General features: G+C 46.2%; 1 protein-coding gene and 1 long non-coding RNA gene across 9 annotated transcripts in view; one reads left to right on the top strand and one right to left on the bottom strand.

The window, feature by feature from the left end:
- Acsl1 (acyl-CoA synthetase long chain family member 1) overlaps window positions 1-21,199 on the top strand; it is a 69,730-nt gene that overhangs the window by 26,201 nt on the left and 22,330 nt on the right. For all 8 annotated transcript variants that reach the window (XM_087901017.1, XM_048455600.3, XM_048455602.3 and 5 more), the window contains exons 3-7: window positions 10,896-11,010; window positions 14,677-14,741; window positions 18,389-18,490; window positions 20,532-20,631; window positions 20,804-20,982. In XM_087901017.1, the coding sequence (XP_087757143.1) occupies window positions 10,896-11,010; window positions 14,677-14,741; window positions 18,389-18,490; window positions 20,532-20,631; window positions 20,804-20,982 (561 nt within the window). The remainder of the gene's footprint in view (window positions 1-10,895; window positions 11,011-14,676; window positions 14,742-18,388; window positions 18,491-20,531; window positions 20,632-20,803; window positions 20,983-21,199) is intronic.
- On the bottom strand, window positions 1,809-3,189 carry LOC146890607 (uncharacterized). The gene is made up of 3 exons (XR_014998506.2): window positions 3,002-3,189; window positions 2,425-2,499; window positions 1,809-1,945 (listed from the first exon to the last, which is right to left on the bottom strand). It is a non-coding gene; the product is annotated as an uncharacterized LOC146890607 (long non-coding RNA).

Here is a 21,199-nt window from a genome sequence, read left to right as displayed (position 1 = left end):
AAAGAAAGATAAGAAATGGTGGCCAAATTGTGTGGGTACAGAATCAGAAAACATTAAGAATCTGGTGATGGAATCTGTAGGAGAGCCTAGGAAGGCATAGAGCTATGAAACTCCAGCATCTCCGTCCAACCTGAATCTGCCTTCCCAGGCTGGACACAGATGTGGCTAGAGAGGCATCTGGTACTGCTGAGAGTATGTGCCCATATAACCTGCTGCATGGTGCAGATGAGATCCATGGGAATTCCTGAAGGAGGCAGCAGAGAGAAAAGAGAAGTGTGATGTCAGCACTGAGAGGCTTATGTGTCAAGTTAGTTTGGAAAGGCGTGCGGCTACCACTAGGTCATAAAGTGGGAACTCACGTTTTCTCCAGCTATTGAAATGAATATATTGGAACAAATAAAATTTATGTCTATAAGTCCTTAGCCTTTCTAAAACAGTTTTTAGACTGTCAGAATTTAGGGTAGGGTTTGCTTCTGTTGAGTAAACCACAGACTGTAGCAGATTATCTAATCTTGTTAATAGATGTGGGTCCAAATGTGGATTCATAGCTTCTAAAATGTAGAACCAATTTCTTGGGTATAACTCATCTGGTTTCCAAGTTAGATGACTTCGTTTCACAGTAAATGATACGATATTTGGGATACATGCTAGCTGGTGACCCTCCTATGTGAAGGGTTGAAACTTACACATTCATATATTGGACTGTATGTGACTAGTGACTCTTCTTAGTGTGTTAATCATGTGTTCCAGAAAGTCTAATGCAGAGGGTGGGTGTATGAGTCCTGAGTCTTCCTCCACTCACTGAATCCAGTTGCCAGACTTGCATCCATTCAGCAAGCACTTGAACTTCTACTACAGGAGGTACACAGTATTGGGGCAGGACAGACGTCCATCCTTGGGAAGCCTCTGGCTGGGAGATGAGTTGCTCAAGGCCTTTCTATCTGTGGCAGAGGTCAAGTGTCATTTGTTTTTGTTTGTTTGTTTCTTCGAGACAGGGTTTCTCTGTGTAACACCCCTGGCTGCCCTGGAACTCATTCCGTAGACCAAGCTGGCCTCAGACTCTGAGATCTACCTGCCTCTGCCTCCTGGGTGCTGGGATTGAAGGTGTGCGCTACCATCTCCTGCCCTACTATTCTTAAAGAGCTCATGTGCATATTACAAGAGTCAGATGTCCTGGTCCATGCATATTTAGACATATCTGTGGAACATGTTACAGAAAGATTTTCTACGTAGTTGGTAGGAGCACTCTCCCACATTTTCCAACTTTACCCGTGTATACATGCAAAGGCCCACTCGCAGTTTCTTCAACACAAGAGACACATTTTTATGAAGACTCACACCAGACTTGTGGCAATAAAACAAGTACAGGCCTGTAAATGTAACGATGATGAGATTCCAAAGAATGGCCATGCCTTTTTCGACTTGAAACCCCATGACCGGCGCTGAGCCAGGGAGCTCTGGTTGAAGTGGGCAGCATCAAATCCTGTTAGGAGGTGAACATCTAGCAGCAAACCTGAGTGGAAGCTGCCGTGGAACGGGCTTGGACAGCGGTGACCATGGATGTCTCTGACAGAAGCCTGAGGGTCTGTGGAAACGCCCAAGCCACTTAGTTGTAAGATGAGGACTACAGCTTTTTAACTGAAGGGGAAGTAGCAGCTGAGTACTGAGCGCTGTCAGGGACCACAGCAGAGTGTGGTTATTTCTGCAGCTACTTAGAAACATGGCATAAAAAGGGCTGCTCTGTAGTCGTCTGTAGATGTAGAGCAAAGAGCAGTTAGTAGACATGTATAGGGTGGGAAGTACCCATGATGCTTCAGAAGAACCTCCGGGTACAGGGAGACTACCTTCAAGTGAACCCTGTTTTCAGGCAGCCACATTCATCGACGTAATCATTTGTCACTGCGGGGTCCTGGTCACTGTTTCCCATGGTCTAGTCTCTCCTGGTCTTGATTGCAAAAGAAAAATATCATTGTGCAAGGTGGTCAAATAAAGAGGCGCCAGTGTTTGCCCTCACAATTTTGCTCCACCCACACGGAGAGTCCTGAACACATTTTCCTGAAAGCTGTTGCAGCATCTGAGCGTGTCTTTAGCTGGCAGTCCTCACAGGACAGTAGGGATAAGAGGGGAGGAAAGCATTTTCAGGGTGCTTCTCTTCTGAGAGTCTGCTGCAAGTTTGCAGACATCAGTGTTCCATGCCTTTAGGTGACATTAACACCTTTCTCGAAACTTAACAGGTTTTCTGATAAGTTATGAACCTTTTCTGGTTATAGTTTCCTTACTATGCTCATCCTATGAGGAGTCTGCTGACTTTGGAGCAATACAGCAGGTGCCTTGGCCTTTGAATTGGGTAGGAGGAGGGAGTGTCTGACTGGTAAAGAACATTGTTAGTGGGCTGGGGGCACTGTGGATCAAGGCAGGGATTACCGGGAGCTGGGGCAGAACTTCTGGTCTTCACACCAACACCAGGCTGCAGAAGGATTAAGCAGGTGTCTTGGGAAGCTAAGGAAAGAAAGAAGTTGATTATTAGTCTGAAAAAGCTACATGCTGGGTCTGGAGAGGTAGCCTCGTGGTTAAGAGTACTTGTTCTTACAGAGGACTGGAGTTCGGTTCCCAGCACCCACATGGTGGCTCATAGTCATCTGTAGATGCACTCATCTACATAAAAATAAATAAACAAACCCCAAATAACAATTTATAGAATATGCAATGTGTCTGCATATTGGTATGTTGCTGAGTTCTCCATTCCCAAGGAAAGCAAGGGCCAATTGCATAGGAATATGATAAATCAGTTCTGGAAACACACGTGATTTCGGATAAATGATGCTACCTGCTATAGACCACATTAGACAAGAGATGTATGTCCACTGAAGTGACAGAAATGATTTCTATGATATTTACTTAAGTTTTAACATGCACCCCCAAATAAGGACAACAAGTGCCAAATGGGAGGGACAATTTGGTCACCACTCGGTGCTTCCTGCAAAATATTCCTACTGCTTACCAACATCCAAGAGGTGAAGTCACATAGGGTAGGACTTGGAGCTGCAGTCCCTTTACCAGGCAGAGGTGAAGCCTGGTGCCTTGTGTGGTCTACAGGGCTAGGTAAAAACTTCATAGACAGTCTTCTCATTTAGCCAGAGCAGAGTGTGTGCTGAGTTTTCTCCTAGTGATAATTTTTTATGTGCTATGCCCCTCCTCCCCAATTTCTCCTAAGCGAATCCTCTGGTTGGGATAGTAGACAGCACAGGAAATTAGCAAGTAGAGAATTAACTAGTTTCAGAAAGTGCCAAGGGCTCTCAGGGTTAGAGGGCAGTGTTTGTTTAGACCCTGTCTTCTCAAGCATGAAGGGAAGGCTACATGGGCAAGTCTGGAGGAGCCTGCTTGCAGAACTCCTCACCAGGCTAGCTAGATTGGAGCTCTCCCTCACTGCCTCGTAAACAGGGAATTGAGGAGGGACCGAGTCAGCAAACCTGTCCCTACTGGGCAGTGGCTGACCTTGACAGGCCCCACACATTCTCCCTCAGCTCTGGGAAATCCAGTACCGACAGTGTCTTTGCCCCTGGGAGTAATGATCCGTAGTTAAATAGTAAGCAGGACCCTTGCCCTGTAGCCTCTGACCTTCACCTACTGAGACAGTTTAGGGGTGTTGTTTGAATACTTTGTCCATTGCCGTTCAGAGGTCACTGGAGTATGGGGTGCCACCCACAGGCTGGCCTTTCAGAGACAAGATCTAATGTGGCTGAAAAGCAGTTTCATCCTGTTTCTGAAAAGAAGTGTGTGTTGGTGGGCTGAGCCGGGAAGCGGCATGTCAACCAAGTGGCAAATGTCAGGTGTAGTGCAGGGAGGAGGGGACTCTGGCAGGGAGCAGCCGCACAGGCCCTTCACCGCCAGGACTGTGCTTCTATTTGCTGCCTTTCTCCTTAGGATGGGTTGAGCATTAAAACTTGAAGCTGTCTCCTGAGAAGGTACTTGCTCCCCCCCCCCTTCCTTTTCTTCTCTTTTTCTTCCTTTCTGCTGGGTCCCCTATCTTCCTGAGTTGCTTCTTCATTTATGTTTCTGAAGATATGCATTTTATAGATAAAGATGAATGAGACTTCAATGTAAAGTTGGACCCCTCTAAGAAATCCTCAGGGACATAATTTGCTATACTTTAAATATGAAGGTAGACCAGAATAGCTCACCACCGTGGACTGCCGCCTGTTAAATACTGGTGGTTCTCCAGAACCTCCGAAGACATAGACACTCCCTGTTTCCCTGTCCCTAGCTTTCCCCAGTCCTCAAGGGTTAATTCGAGTTTTACTTTCAAATTTAGCCTAATTCAACCTCGACTGTATTTACTAATTCAATGTATAGAAAATCTGATCCAAAAGGGACCCTGTAAATGTTGGAGAATATACTAGTAGCAAAGGCCTTGGCTTTGGATTCATCTTCTTTGGTTTTTAAATTTAGAAAACCGTATCCACATTGAAGCAGACCCATAATTCCCCTGCTTTCCAGTCTCGATTGATTAGGCTCTGCAGTGTGAGGCTATTCCTTGAGCACAGCCCACTGCCCACCCCTCCTCCTTTCTGCAGGTTATGTTAGAGGGCCACATTTAAGACATTGTCCATTTCAGTAGCAGCTGTTCCTAGAAATATATCTGTGGACTTGGATAACCTGGTAATTAAAGGCTCTGTTTTGTGGCACATCTGAGCACTCTGGCTCAGCTGTCAGCCTGCAGGGTGCAGTCCTCCTTGCTGTAGGCTTATAACTCAGGTGGTGAATGTCCAGCCCTTCCATGTAGCATTTGTATTCGGGAAGGATAGGAACACTCCCACTCATCCCAGACAATGGTTCTTTTTAGGGGAACCTGTGATCGTTCATAGAGCAAATTTCAAAGCCTGGCACTTACTGTCTAATGTTCCTCCCCATTTCTGCCTTCCAAATCATAGCCCTTCCCTTACAACTGAAGGACGATGGGACCTTTTGCCCAGTTTCACCTGTCCCTTAGAGTTAGTGTCTCTTCCTTCCTTGGCATCTCCTCACTGCTTCATTTTCAAGCCTTTGCTAATTAGTTTAATTAATAATTAGGCTAATAATAAACACCTTGTCCTTGGGTTATGTTGTCAAGAAGATGGCTTTCTTGGGAGTGCAATGAACTTTTCTTTAGGTTTGGTGTGGTTTGATAGTTTTGCTTCCATCTTTCCCCAAGTCCTGAAGATGTCACTAAAAGCTTAAACCTAACTAAACAATGATTTAACTAGAGTGTTGTTATACAATGACCCTCTAGAGCAGTTTTGGGGGAGTTGGGAAGTAGACCGAGAGGGTTGTCCTGTCATGAGGGTTGTGGTCCTCACTACCTAGCTAAATCCCGTCTGCTTTTCAAATTTCCCCTGGACTCGGAACTGTGATTCTCCGTGCCTTAATTCTTCCCTTTTCTCTGTTAAATGACAGATTGCATGTTGCTCATGACATCACTGCCCTTGCCTGGGCCACTGCCCTGGACTGAGCCCACATAAATCCTTTTCTCTCTAGGCCCCCCACAGCCTTTCCTACACACTACTTGTAGTAGGTTTCTTTCTACAGTGCTGCCCTGATGGGCTCCACTCCCCTGCTTGGGACTTGTCCCTGGGATCCTGCTTCTCTGTAGGGCAGGACTAGGATCTCCTGACAGTCTTGTTGAAACCCTGATTGCTGGATCACACCCTCAGCGTTTCGGGTTCAGCCTGCATCACTCTGTTTCCCAACATGTGTCGGTTGCTCCCCCAGTCTCTATTTTGTAGACGTGGTCTCTAAGAAGTAAGAAATATTAAGTATGAGTCTTTTCTATTAAATACTATAAAACTTTTTATCTTCCCCACCTTTTAAAAACTTTCATGGAAATTTTTAATTCCCTCCACACCACCCCTGACTGGTACACCTTTGTTACAATAAGGCCTCCTGCTGCATTCCAGGAATTTTATGACCTTAAGACAGCCTGGGTAATCAAATGAGACTCTGAGGTCTGACTCCTGTCGATGGGGAAAGGACCAAAGTCCCCACACCCCCCACACCTCACTGCCCCCCACCCCTGCCAAGTGCATTTCCTGTCTGTCTGGGAGCATACATGCATGAGTGCGCATGCACGTGTGTGTGATCACTCTTCTGAGTGCGACCTCTTGGTCAAGAGTAAAATGTACCTTCAGATACTTCAGTTGGAATGACGGTCTCTTTCTTTGAGACCCAGAGTTTATTTCTAGCAAAGACACCTGTTCAGTCTGTGCTTCTCAGGGTCCAGACTTACTCTTGCCTGTCCTTGTTGATTTCCTTGTTTTGTTTTGATTGGCCAGTATTCCTTAGAGTCTTTTGGTCACTCGAGGGCAAGATGTATCAGTTATTTCTGCACTGCTGTGTCCTGACATGATTATGGCTTCCCAGTTTCAGCAGGGAAGGCATTGTGGAGCACTCTGTTCATGGGGCTGAAGAAGTTGGTGTTTGTGTTCCCACAGACAGGAAGTAGAGCGCCAGCCAGAAACCAGGGACTAGATACACCTTGAAACACCTACCCCATCACCCACAGCTGTCTACTAGGCCCCACCTTTGAAAGGTTCCACAGCCTCTCTTGAGAGAGTGACTGGCTAGAGAACACAGAGTCAGAGCATGAGCCGGGGGAGTAACATTCCAGATTCAAACCATAATGTAACCATGGGCCCAGATGGCTAATGATCATCTTATAGCATAAGATATAGTTAGTTCAGCCTAGAGTCCCACAAGCCTTCACAGTTCCGTCCTGACCAAAAGCAGTCTTTTCGCTATTAGCTCCTAAAAAGTACAAAAACTTATACTTCCAATATACAACAACACAGAGCAAACACCCCATTCTGAAAGGGAGGAATGGTGGCATAGCAGGGTGTGTGGTGGGGGAACCAAAGCAAGGCCCAGAGCCAACAGGGAAAATATTCAATCGTGTAGCCCTGTGTCCAGTATGAGAGGTGCGTGTTGCCATGATGTACGCTCCAGTGGACTTGAGGAGCCCCTCTCCTTGCCACAAGTGACACACACAGCCTCTGTTCTGAGATGGCTCTGATCTGTGCTTAAAGCTTTCCTTGGCAGACAGCCTATGTTCTTGTCTCCAACATCCTAGAACTCTGTTGTAACTTATTCTTCAGCTTCACAGCTTCATCTACTGACCTCTCAGGGGTCCCCCGCAGCAAATCTGATGCTTGTATACATTGCCTAGTTCACAAGAGTTTCTGAAAACTCTTGGTGAAAGCGGCCCTGATTCCATACTTCTAGCATTCTGCACACCCACACAGCTAGTACCACGAAGGCAACATACACCGCTCTCAGCCTGAGCAGTACCTGTGCCCTCATGCACTGTGGTCACAGTCGCCTCTGAGTTCCCTTTTCCTGGTCTGTGCCCCTCTCACACCATGACCACAGTTGCCTCTGAGTTCTGGAGAACCTGGGAAAACACTTTCTTACGCATTTCTGTGCAAGTCATGCACCCTAGGAAAGCTGTTTTATTGTCCTCTCAGTTTAGTGGCTATTACTTATTTCTTCCCTAGCATCCTCCATCATTTTAATTGCCTTTATTCACAGGGGAATTTGTGTATCCACAAAGTGATGTTACTTATTATCATAGCTTTAAAAATACGTTACCTTTGTATAATTATATTTTAGTTAAAATATAATTATATCATTTCCTTCTTCCTTTTCCTCCCTCCAACCCCCTGTGTATTCCCCATCTCAAAATTATGGCTTGTGCCCCCCTTTTTTAGTTGTTATTGTTACACACACACACACATCTCTAAACATAATACAACCTGCTCAAACCATTTAGTGTTAATTATATGTATATGATTTGGGGGCTGACCACTTGGTATTGGGTAATCAGTTAAGGGACTCATTGGGGGACTATTTCTTCCGCTCTTAGCATGCCTTAGTAGCCTGAGTTCTTAGTGTATGGGTGGGGCCCTGTGAGTTATCCCCCACCCTGCTTCACAAGGAGCTTTTTTTTTTTAAAGGAAGACCTTCAAAATGAGTTTTTGGGGGGGCTGGAGAGATGGCTCAGAGGTTAGGAGCACTGCCTGCTCTTCCAGAGGTCCTGAGTTCAATTCCCAGCAACCACATGGTGGCTCACAACCATCTGTAATGAGATCTGGTGCCCTCTTCTGGTCTGGTGGCATACATGCAGACAGAACACTGTATACATAATAAATAAATAAAATAAATCTTTAAAAAAAAATGAGTTTTTGGGTTTAGACATCGGAGATTTTATTTTTTGTTTGTTTTAACTTGGTTCTTCGGTATTGATATGTTTGCACAGCACATGGTACAGAATCTCATGCAAGTATAAAATAGAGTTGAACTACCTTCTCTCTCGTACCCTCTGCCTTCCCCTAAATACCTTCATGTCATATATACATATATGATGGTGTGTGTACGTTATATGTAAAGTAGTGGTGATAGATAGATATATAAATGGTGTATATATATAATTTGATAGTGAAATATACAAAACCCAGGATCCAGGAATTTTTGGTGGGTGAAGTCTTCAATTCTTGAAAAGTCCACAGGGCACCTTTTCTATTGTCCCGGTAAACATTACCTGGCTTTTCTTTAGTGGTCAATCTCTTTAACGATTACCTTGTTTGCAACTTTAAATAAGATCCCATTCTGGCCAAACTCTACCTTTTTTTTCTCTCTCTTTCTTTATATCATTTTGTTCTCAAGTCTCACAGTAAAGTTGACTAAAAAAGCAGCTAGCAATAACCATGCAACAGCGTAAAGCTATATAGTTTTACATTTTTCTCCTCCAAATTGGTTAGTTATTACTGTTACTGTTTAGTTCAGCTTCATTTTTTTTTCTGGATATGGGGAAAGTATAGACACGTTCTGTACCAGCACGTCTTATCTAATTCCCGGTGGAGCCCTTGTCCCTCTGAATATCCATGAGCAGGCTTCACCACCCGTAGTCCCGAGGCATTTTCATCTTCCAGACTCCCTCCGTGGTTACTCATTAAGCTTTCATAATTTGTCTCCTGGGTCTCACAGATTGCTCCCGCAGATCCTTCCAACAGTCCAAGAGTCGGATTCAGTCAAAGCCACGGCACCATTTTCCTGGTGTTCATTTCTGTATGAGTGTTATGTCATGAATCGAGGGAGGGGGACAGGAGGAAGCTCATGAACCGTGTCTCATGGTTTCAGAGGGTGTCAGTCCCCCATGGTAGAGAAGGCTGATGGAGCAGTTTAGTTCATAGCAGTTGGGTTGTGTGTCAGGAGCTGAACATGCCGTGGCAGACAGGATGCAGGGATCTCTGGCGGAACTGGAGGCTCTCTGTCACCTTCAAAGGCCTATACCTGGTGACCTACTTCTGCCAGATAGGCTCCGCCTTTTAAGGGTTCAGCAGCCTTCCAAAATAGCACCACTGGCCCAGGGACAGGCATCCAAAACATGAAGCTGCAGGGGCCATTTGAGATTCAAACCATAGCAGACGTCTTAGGCCCCGTGTTTACCTGTCTCAGCTGTTCCACTTAGGGCCATGAGGCTTCTCTGTGGAATGCCATCTTCGCTTTTAAAGAGGTGGCATTGTATTGAGAAATGCCACGGATGGTTCCGTGTCGGGATGAGTAGGTGAGTGGCATGAGAGGCCCCATCCTGAGCTCCGTGTCATAAGGACAGTGTGGGGCAGCCATGGACAGCATGGGACAGCCGGGGTGCCTGTACTTCAACTCTGGCCGCTCTTTGACCCGGCTTGCTGGGGTGGTTTCCTGTTTCCTTTCACCAAACCTCAGGCCAGAAGTGATCTCTTCAGTTTTAGGACAGTCCTTTCTTGTGGTACTGGGCATTTCGTATTGTGTTCTAACTTCCCTCAAGGCTTTCCTGGGTGTTGTAAATGGGAGGGGCCTCCCCTTTAAAATGTGAACTAGGAAGAAGGCGCTAACCTAGCAGTTGAGCTCTTCCCTACCAGTGTAGAGGGAATGTCTGAGGGGTTCCTGTGCCTCTCTGGACCCCCTGTAGTATCTCCTAGAGAGTTCTGTAGTTCCTCCTGCCCCTTTTTGGGGGGGGCTAGGAACTGACATTCTGTTCGCCATCAGGACTCTCTGTACGTGGCGGTTGTATTTAGGCCGCAGCGGCAGAGACAGCTTAAATGAAGGTGTTCAGCAGCAGGTGCGCCCACCTGTCCAAGCTGCCCATAAACACCTGGAAAGACTTGCATCCGCTCACACTCATTTAGTGCTGATGGCTGCGGTGCCGCTCGAGGAGCTGAAGGTTCTGCCGACTGTGTTGCGGTTGGTGATGAGAGAGCAGTAGCTATGGGGGATCCTCCCAAGCTGACAGGATCGTCCTCTGTTCTGTGGGTGGGTACAGTTGGAGTATGCGAGGTGGTGGCATTGTCCTGGTGTCCTCTCCCTCCCTTCAGCTGTGTCTGGCAGCGAAAGTACCTATAAATCTGTGAACTGCTTTTTTTTTTTTTTAATCCATCTTCTTCCCCCTAGATTCCATTCGTGGCCATGTTGTCTCAGACTCGCTTCTCCAAAGCCGCCTTGGTTCTTCAAGGGAACAGCTGGCTTACATTAACACATCGCCAAATTTATTTTATTCAGCTGCTAGTCACTGCACAGCAGTTTGTATTTTTGTATTTGCATCCAACCGACGAATAGTAATTGCATGTATCCATGGTGCACAGTAGGGAAAATAGACTCACAGACCCTCTTCTGCTGTGTCATGGCCTTCATTCATTATAGTGTATTATCTGCCTGAGAATCGCTGGGACAGGAGATTTTAAGTGTTTGTACCGCAAATAAATAGCAAGGGTCGGAAAAAATAGGCGTGTTGATTAGCTTCATTTGGCCGCAGCATGCACCTCTGTAAAGACAACATGCTGTGGGCTTCTTGTTAACACCCTGCTTGCCCCTGTCCTTCCCAATAGGGTACTGATGGTGCTCGAAGATCAGCGCTCCTCGACAATGACAAGCTCTTGGTGTACATCTACGATGATGTCAGAACATTGTACGAAGGCTTCCAGAGGGGCCTTCAGGTGTCAAGTAAGCCCATAGCTGCTTTGTCGTGACTGACACTTTGCTGTTGTTTCTCATGAGGAATGAGCGGCCTTCCTTGCAAAAAGGCACATCTGCCAGTCTTCCATATACACAAGATTGTCCATGTCCTGTCTCCTGTAACTGTTAGAGCCAATCTCAAAGTTCATAGGACCCTCCAGATGTCCTCCACCGCCAAATACGGCCTATATTTGATGGAGAATCACATGTACTGGGCTCCAATGTTTCCTATACTTTTTTAAAAAATGTTTAATTGACCCTGGTCCATCATTTTTTGAGCTTACCGGGCCATTAACATACATATTTTGAGAGAGCTACTAACTTTCCTGGGAAGCTGTACCCCATCAGAAACACCGTCGAGAACCCCTGCTATCCAAATGCCTGCCTCCATTACAGCCTCTGTCCAGCTCTCCACCTGGAATCAGCTCTCAGGTGACTCCACGGCTGGTCCCTCCCCGTGTGTCTTCATATACTTCCTTTCTAGATCATAAGTCTGCTCTCCCCACCCTCTCTAGTGTTCTTGACGTGTGGGTACCTTTAACACCCTGTTGCATTTCACTGTTTCTGTAAACATCTTCCTGATGTGTCATTTCCACTCCTGACTCAGTGGGGCATCTCCCCCCTTTCCTCTCAGCATCTCACATCTGCTTTGGCAATAACCCCTCACTGTGCACAGTTACTCGCCTGGCGTGCCCTGCTTTTTGCCCTCCAGCCTGTGCTCCTTGAGACCATGCCCTTCTGTTTTGTTCTCCCCACAGCACTGACACAGGACCTGTCCACAGTAGGTGCTCAATTAGTGTGTTGTCCATGAAGGACCTGTCCACAGTAGGTACTCAATTAGTGTGTTGTCCATGAAGGACCTGTCCGCAGTAGGTGCTTAATTAGTGTGCTGTCCGTGAAGGACCTGTCCACAGTAGGTACTCAATTAGTGTTTTGTCCATGAAGGAACACTCTTTTTAAGGATTATTTTTTGCTTTTTTTCATGATTCATCTATAGAAATGAATCTTAAGATTCATATGTCAGCTTCTGGTTTTTGCCACTGGTACCTAGATTGTGATCTTAGCCAGGAACCAGGGGAGATTGCTCCTCTGTGCCCCATAAGACGTGTATGCACTCGAGAAGTACCTGCTGTTTATTGCTCAACACTGGTGCAGTCTGATTACTCAGCCCATTGTGTTCGGCCAAATATTCCTATAAAAGACTCATTAGCCCATTGTAAAGAGAAAACAAACTTCCTTGTGTATCATTTACTACGTGAACCTTTTGAAGTTAGCATCGAGGTCTGAGTTTATCAATGACAGTAAATCTCCCTGAGGTAGAGCAGGTCAGCGTCAAGCTCCATGAAAATATATGTGTTGTAAGTTATGCACAGCCTTTCCTCCATAGGGAGAGTGTGGTGGGCCTAGGAGTGTGGGGCTTACTTACGCTGTACCTCTGACTCTTAGACAACTTTTTGTTCTCTTGTCTAATTGGAAAATGAGTGATCCTCAGTAAATCACAGGAAAAGGAAATATAAGCTTTCTTAATACGCATTGATTAAAGACAGCTGCTTTTTTAAAAAAAAATATTTATTTATTATGTATACAATATTCTGTCTGTGTGTATGCCTGAAGGCCAGAAGAGGACACCAGACCTCATTACAGATGGCTGTGAGCCACCATGTGGTTGCTAGGAATTGAACTCAGGACCTTTGGAAGAGCAGGCAATGCTCTTAACCGCTGAGCCATCTCTCCAGCCCAAGACAGCTGCTTTTTATGTCAATGTTTCCTTTTTTTCCTCCAAGAAACATTTTATCCTTAAACTTTAGTGTTCTTAAGATCTCGCAGGGTTAAAATACTATAGAGAAGCAAGGCCCAGCATTTGCATAGATGGTCAGAAGTTTGTTCAACGGCAGGAGAAGCTAGCCTAGAGCTTTTTAAATTTAATTTTTTAATTTTAATTTAATTTTTCGAATTATTTTTATGTTGTCTGTTTTACCTGTGCACCCTTTACATGAAGTGCCCATAGAAGCCAGAAGGGGGCATCAGACCTCCTGGAACTGGAGTTAGGAGATGAACTTTGGGGGCTGAGAATTGAGCCTGGGTCCTCTGGAAGAGCAGCCAGTGCTTTTAACGGCTAAGCCATTTCTCTCGCCCCCCCCCCCCACTTAAACCTGATGTTTTTAAGATGCACCTAGTTGTGTGTTAGTGTCCTCTGGGGACACTTTTTAAATATACTAAACCCATCCACTTCTATCAGATTTTGGCAGCAGGGCCTGGGTATGGATGGTTTTCAAGTTTGCAGGTAAGCTGCTGCTTAGCCACAGTTTTACAGCTGGGATCAGTGTGCTGTGCCCATAAAGAGCCAAACAGTAAGTACTTTAGGCTTTAGGCGTTTGGGGCCATATAATCTCTGCAGCTTCAGTGTAGGTGGATGAGTTATAAGCTGTGAACACTGCTTACAAAAACAGCCATCGGTTCATTGTGGCCCTTGGCTGCAGTTTGCCTGTCTTAGCTCTTGAGGAACAAAATGGCATCAGTTCCTGCAGCTGAGGGGTCTCCCATCTGAGAAACAGAGCTGCTGACCCTCCCGTGTCCCCTGAGCCTTGGTTATAGTGCTGTAAACTGAAGCAAGTCTGGAAGGACCGTTTTTGTCAGCGAGCCCAGCTCATGTCATCCCATTGTCTTGACAGCTAACTGACACTTGAATCCATTGGTGTGCCACACTTCTCTAGGCAATAGGACCAGGCTTGTCACAGCCCCTGGCAAAACCATTCTTTGTCTTCCTCACCAGTCCTCCCATGTCCCCACACCAGATCAGAACACCTTTACAGATTCAGACTGGGACTAGTGAACCTAGACATTGTGGTATCTTCACTTCCCTTCCTTCCTCCCTCTGGGGTGGGAGATGGGAAGTTAGCAGGGCTGAGGCAGGGCGCAGGAAGCAGCCAGGGCAGGATGTCATCCTCAGGGATATTCCCAATGCTTCCATCATGTTACAAGCACATGGAAGGATTAACCCAGTCACTAGGTCAGAACCCTCAGGCCTCCATCACTTCTCCAAAGCTAGTTAGCGGGGACCTGAGCCTCCAACGCACGGCTCTTGGGGAAGCGCTTCATTCTGAGTCAGAATGCTTGAAGCTTCACCAGAGTGGCTGCCTCTTCTGAACACAGTAGTATGTAGCTACACCCAACCATTGGCTTGAAGGAAAAAGTCACAGGCTAAATGTTCTTGGAAATCATTGTAACCGTGTGGCGGTGCACACCTTTAACACCAGCACTCCGGAGGCAAAGGCAGGCAGAGCTCAGTGAGTTCGAGGCCAGCCTGGTCTACAAAGTGAGTTCTAGGACAGCCATGTGGTAGAGAGACCTTGTCTCTAAAAACCCAAACCCAGCAATAACAAGAGTCGGTTATATTAATATCTGCCTTTCTCCTCTCTTTATCTCCAACCCCCTTGTTTTTAAGAAGCAGAGCAAATGAAAACATAAAAGTCACTTCAGACGGGGCGGGGGGGGGGGGCATTTCTAATCTGAACTCACCGTTTCTACTGTGAAGACTAGAGTCTGCTGCCTGATGTTTGGAGGAATAAAGAGAAAAGCCAATAAAATGCAGGACTAGTTGAAGGTCAAAGTCATCTATCTTTTGCTTCATCTTTGTTTTTTTTCTTTTTGTAGACAATGGCCCTTGCTTAGGTTCTAGAAAGCCAAACCAGCCCTATGAATGGATTTCCTACAAGCAGGTGAGTTCCCTCACTCTGATAGCTCTCCTCACGTCTGTGACCAAATACTCAATGTAAGCAACCAAATGGAGAAGATTTGAGCTCGGATGTGGGGGTACTCAGTTCTGGTGAGGGCGGCGTGGTGCCTGGCTGTGCAGGTGGATTATACAGCTTGTTAACATCTCAGCAACTCTGAAAGCCAAGCACAGTCTGAAGCAGGGCTAGCCTAAACCCAAGGCCAGTCCCTGTGACCCTACATTCGCCAGCTAGGCCCCGTGTCCGAAAGGTTCTGTCTCTTCCCAGAGTCCTGCCACAAGCTAGGGGCCAAGTGTTTAAACATACAAACCTGTGGGGTCCATTTCAGACTCCACTGATACAAATGGCTCTGTAGATTGGTTCAGCACACTAGTGAAAGATTGCTGGGCAGGAAACATGCTGCACTTCAGAAATTCCACTGAGCATCTATGGAAAAACAGAACATAGAAAATTCCGGGAAACTCTAATAGATTGAAACACTTGATTGGCAACCTATATGGATTTATTGGGAAGTATAACTTTTCAGATAATTTTAGAAATCCCCAGAAGCAAATGCTCCCCCTACCCCTATCCCTGGCGTAGGATGACTCGTCTTTGCCTGAGGAGTGCTAGGAAACTTAGAAACCCCAATTTGGAGTGCCCCCCTATTTTATAGATGAGGAAAACGTGCCCCATGAAAAGGTATGAACTTGCCCATGTTCATATAGTATGAGTGGCGAAAGCAAGTCAGGTGTGCTGTGGGCAAGTTGGCATCTGTTCGTTGATCCTCAGCACTGTCCTTGGCCAGCTCTCCAGATGTGACATTTAACCCCTTGGCAGCCATAGAGATGAGCCCAGATGTTCAGAGAAGACCCCTGCCTGTCTGCAAAAATCGTAAGCTAGGATCTGGCTATGCTCAGATTTATCTTTACCCATAAGCAGCTGTAAATGTCTGAATCAGTTTGTAAGTAGTGGGTCGCAGAGCAGGAAGACGTCACCCCTTATTTTTTTTATTCTCATCATGGCTACACAGAATCAAGCTGCTGTTGCTTTTCCGGTCCGGCCTCGGGATGGGCAGGCGCAGCTGCGAGCGCAGTTTAGCTGCCTTCCTTTTTCCTACACAGCTGTCCAGGAAATGGCTCTCTGTCCCTGGGCTCCACTGCAGCTTGTTCTGGGGCCAGGTAATCCTCTGGCGCTCATGAACACAAACTGACTTTCTCCCTCTTTGTTTTTAGTAGTTGACTTGTCTGAGGGTGTGGCCGTGGAGGGAGTTGTCCTCTGGAGTCACAAACCCCGGCCTGGGAGGAGCACCTGTCAGAGTGTCTTGGCTTGAAGCCTGGATTTGTCCTCTTCTGCCTTCAGAAGGTGGACGAGAATGCCCAACACTTTGCTTAAGTAGTATTTGTCTCTCCAGAGAGACAGAGATCAGCTTTTAATACCTTGTCTGGACAGAGCTGGGAGCTCACATGACCAGAGCGATTTCCCGCTTTCTGTTTGACTTTACCAAAGCCCAAACCAGTTTCTCTCCAGTTGTTTTTTTTTTTTTCATTAGTCAGTGCTGACTCATATCTGTGTTCCCAGCGCTGGTAAAGTTGGGGCAGGAGGATCATTATGAATTCCTGGCCAGCTTGGATACATACTAAGGCCGAGTCCAGCTCTGGGCTGCAGAGTGAGACAAAACACTAAGAAAGTTGCTTCTAGAATCCCTATAACAAGACCATGTGTTGGACACAGGGCACCAAATGGCAGCCCTCAGGCCCCGCAGATTACCCTCATGCTCTCTGCATTATTTATGTTATTGTTGGCCAGGAGAAGAAAGGCGTCTGTTGCGAACTGATGTTCAAGACACGCTGAAAGTCCTCGGAGTTTCTGAAGGTGTTGCCGGAGGCTTGGCAAAGGCACAGAGCTGGGTCGCACTGAAGCCAGCTATGGCTTTGTAGAGATCTTTATCTCATTTTACTTTTTACTCACCTAACAAGCCTGACTTTTAGGAAAGTTAGAATCTTTTTGAGATTTTCTTTTTTTTAAAGAGCAAAATGTTTCTTTCTAGAAACATAAATATATGCGTGTTGTCCCATTGAGCCCTGCGAGCAATTGCAGGCGTTTCTCAGATTTCAGTCCCTGACAATTAACTTAGACTTGTGAACTGGCCGAGAATAGAAGACACTATGCCATCCTGCTGTCACCTGGCCAGCGCCGCTCTGAGTCCCTTAGGTAGGACTGGCAAAGTGTTGTGTACCAGAACTGGCAGGATTCCTGGCAAGGCTGGCATGGCTGTTTTCCTATAGGCATGCTTTGCCTTCAGAGTACTCTTGAGGATAAAGAACTCCACCTTTTAAGGTCTTTTTTTTTTTTTTTTTTTTTGGTGTTTCGAGACAGGGTTTCTCTGAGTAGCCCTGGTTGTCTTAGAACTCGCTCTGTAGGCCAGGCTGGCCTCGAACTTGTAGAGATCTGCCTACTTCTCCCTCCCAAGTGCTGGGATTATCATCACCATCCAGCCTAATGTTTTAAGGTTAAAATTTTTAAAAATGACTGTAGAGTAGGAGTGGTGAGAGGGTAGCCATGGATGTGTGTCCTGCGTTTCGTGGCTGGCTCTACTTGGTCTCACGGTGTTGGCTCTCCCCTACCTTCACCGCTCATCATTGCTGACACTGCCCTGGCCGCTGTCCCTTTCTCATCCTTGTAGTATTTGTCAGCTACCCTAGCTGGCATTTCCTGGGAAATATTCTCATTTGCTTCACCACCCAGCGGGTTTTATTTCCCCCCTGGCTTTATTCAACTTTAGGTAATTTTGAAATGTGTATCTTTGCATATAAGGCCTTTAAAAACCTCCTCCTAAGATTGTATTATTTACCAAAAAGAAGTTCTCAAGAATGGGATTGTAGATGTAAACTTTAGCCTTAGCCAGCAGTGCTTAGCTACCAGGCAGAGGCAGGTAGATCTCTGTAAGTTTGAGGCCAGCCTGTTTCCACAGAGTAAGTTCCAGGACAGTCAGGGCTACACTGAGAAACCCTGTCTTGAAAAAACAAAAAACAAATAAAAGCTTAGTCTATTTTTTTCTTTTGTAAAAGCTGTTTCTAATGACAGGTTTTGAGGGGTTTGGTCACTTTTCAAAGTTATAAATGAAGGAAAGTCTAGCCAGGCTTCTTGATACATACCTGTGATCCCCCCAGCTGGAGGGTTAGGACTCTGAACTTGAGGCTAGCCTGAACCAGCTGGAGAAGTCAAGTACTTGGGACAAGGTCATTTTAGAATGCTTGCCTAGTGTGTACATGCCCCTAGGTTCCCCTCAGCACTACAAACCAGCAGCAACCTCCCCCAAAGAAAAGGAAATTGTGTCTGGATGCTCATTTTGTAACACTAGAATAGAAACCACATACATAGAGAGCCCTGATTTGTAGTCACCTGGGGCCTGCAAACAGAATCATTTGCTTTGTAGGAGTGCTATACCCAGGTCCATTAATGCTGTGTGGGTGAATAAAACCTTGTGCTGTGCAAACAGCTTTTAAAAGGGGCTAGCTCCCCTTCTCTGAATAGCTCCCCTTCTCTGAGTAGTTCTGCTTGCAGCCGACACTCATGTCACCTGGTGAGCTTCTAAAGGCCTTGCGGTGAGAACGCTCCTCTTTGCTAATGCCTGCCTCCTCTTCCTGCAGGTTCAAGAACTGGCTGAGTGCATAGGCTCCGCGCTGATCCAAAAGGGGTTCAAGGCCTCCCCAGAGCAGTTCATCGGCGTCTTTTCTCAGAATAGACCTGAGGTAGTAACCACGATTCCTTTACCATACTGGGCCCCCACGGTTCTCCGTGATTTCACGCCTATAGCTGTAGAACTATATTTTGTTGTCTGTTTTCTGCTGGGAATAGGGCTTTGTGGCTTTTCCTTAGAAAGTTATAGATATAAAAATCTAAACTAAGAATTTCTTAAGCTTTCAAGACAAAAAGAAAATCATTTGCCCCTCCCCATAATTTGTTTGTATGTTTATGTTTTTATTAATTCATGTCATCAAACAAAATCCTTAGGGAAAAAAATGTCAAATCAGAAGTCCCTTCCTTCAAGTACCTCTGTGACTGGATAGTAGGCATTAATAAGTTACTAAAATTAGAGTAGAAGTTGTGGATATATTTTTGTTAGTAGCAAACTTTTCTTCCTGAAAGGGCTTAACTTTTCTTTGGGTCGAATTTCCAAACTTAAAATACCGTGAAATACCCACTCTGAGCTGGCTTTGGTGGCGACATACTGCTGGTCTTTGGCTACGAGGCTCACACCTTAGTGCTACAGAAAGTGACTTGAGGGGCTGGAGCGGTGGCTCAGTGGTCAAGAGCACACACTGCGCTTCCAGAGCGCAGAGGACCAGAGTTCGATCCCCAGCACCCACTTCAAGTGGCTCAGAACCATTATAAGTCTAACTCCAGGTGAATCCAACTCCTCTGGTCTCCATGGGAACCCGCACGTGGGTACGTGCGTGTGCGCACACACACACACTTAAAAATAATTAAAAAAATAAAGAGACTTGAAGTGGGAAGCCCCGCTTGTGTTCTAACACTTGTGTCAGCGCAGCTGCCTTGGAAAAATTCAAGCCTCAGATTTATTTGTGTATCTGCTGTGGCCAGAGAGGCGTCCCGGTTCTGCTCTCCCTGTGTTGTTCCTGTTTTCATTACTTAAAATGTCGTCTTAGATTGAATCTCATTTTCTGCCAAGAAATAGCATCGTCCACAGCTGGCCTGCCCTTAGTCTCATGGAATGATTTGGTTTTCTTTCATACCTCAGAAACATACCCAAAAAGCTTGCTTCAGTAGAATTTTTATCACCCACAAACAAACCCCTTACCTCAAGGAATAGATTTCTGATGCTTTCTCTCAAATCTAAGTGTGGACGCAGGGAAGGATCATGTAAGGTCAGCCAGGAAGTGCTTTCCTGGACAGAGCCCCCGAGTGGCGTCTTAGAGGAAATTCTAAAATCACAGACACAGTCCCAGATCCACGCCACATGCCTGTGACCCGGTGGCTCCTCGCCCACAGCAGCTGTATGCTTTTTGGTGAGGTGATAGCGGGCTGGGATGAAGGGGTGTCTTGAGGAGTTGTGAGTGAGAAAGCAGAGGGGCTGGGCCGCCCGCGTGTCTGGGAGTTCATGAGTTGCCGTGCGGCCGAGGCTAGTGGCAAGGGAAATGGTTATAGGCTCACCGTTTTCCTGGTCACCTTACTAGGGAGGATTGTTCTCAAGACAACGTTCTTCTCTGATAGGGTAGGTGTTCTTCCTCCCTGGCTCCCAGGCCACACTACACGCTGCTGTGAGATTGATGTTCCCTCAAACCCCACGGCCATTGTGCTGTCCAGAATGATTTAGTAGTTCTGTGTGCTGGAGTAGAGCCAGACCGTGTGGCTCAGGCTCACTCCAGTCCGCCCCTACCACCAGTCTTCTATCCAGCCTGCTTGCTCGCTGGTCTCCCAGCCTTGGATATTACAGGTCTTTTGCTGTTCTCTCTCCCGGTTAAGAGGGTTGTCTTTTACTAGGCCTGACCTCACACCCTTGCCTCTCTTCTTTAGGCAGATTGCAGTTTGATTTTAAAGAAGGGGCAGATTTTGTAGGCTAACTTAAAAACTTAAGAAGATTGCAAGAATAGAGAAGCTAAAAAGGAGGAGCAAGTGTTTGTTTTGAACCATCCTGGTACCCAGTGCACAGTGGCAGACAGACAGATGCTAATTTTGCTACCGTAGATGCTTCTGATTTGACTTTTGAAATACTGCCCTTTGCAATGATTCTGGTAAGACATCGTCTTTTCTTTCCGTGACCGTGTTTAGTGGGTGATCATCGAGCAGGCATGCTTTGCTTATTCGATGGTGATTGTTCCACTCTATGATACCCTTGGAGCCGAAGCCATCACCTACATAGTGAACAAAGGTATGTCTTTGATCTTGGGATGCCCATTGTCATGGTTATGGGTTTCACTTTGGTGACTTTACATTCCAAGATCTGCTTCGTATTCCCAGCATTCTTCGTATCTGTGTGTCGTATATTAGCATCAAGCTCTCCACATCCTGGGGCTCATTTCTTATCCCCTCTTCCTTTACAGCTGAGCTCTCTGTGATTTTTGCTGACAAGCCAGAAAAGGTCAAACTTTTGTTAGAAGGTGTAGAAAATAAGCTGACCCCTTGCCTTAAAATCATTGTCATCATGGACTCCTACGGCAGTGATCTAGTGGAACGAGGCAAAAAGTGTGGGGTGGAAATCATCAGCCTGAAGGCCCTAGAGGTGAGTCCTTCCACATGGCCCACTTCTCTGAAGGGTTGGATGTGGTGCCGTGCTGGTCAGCCATGATACAGATACAGGACAAAATCCCCATCTTCCCACTAAACAAAGATTTGGTTTGCACGCCCAGAGTGCCTTGTCTGTTCTGCTTGGCTTGGTTTTTGAAGATGGTCTCACCCCATTGCTGAGGCTGGTCTCAACTCACTATGGAGCCCAGATT

The sequence above is a fragment of the Myodes glareolus genome, chromosome 23, assembly GCF_982192425.1.
Source record: "Myodes glareolus chromosome 23, mMyoGla1.1, whole genome shotgun sequence".
NCBI lineage: Eukaryota > Metazoa > Chordata > Mammalia > Rodentia > Cricetidae > Myodes > Myodes glareolus.
The sequence above is the reverse complement of the archived record's forward strand: the minus strand, read 5'-3'. Positions and strand labels throughout refer to the sequence as shown.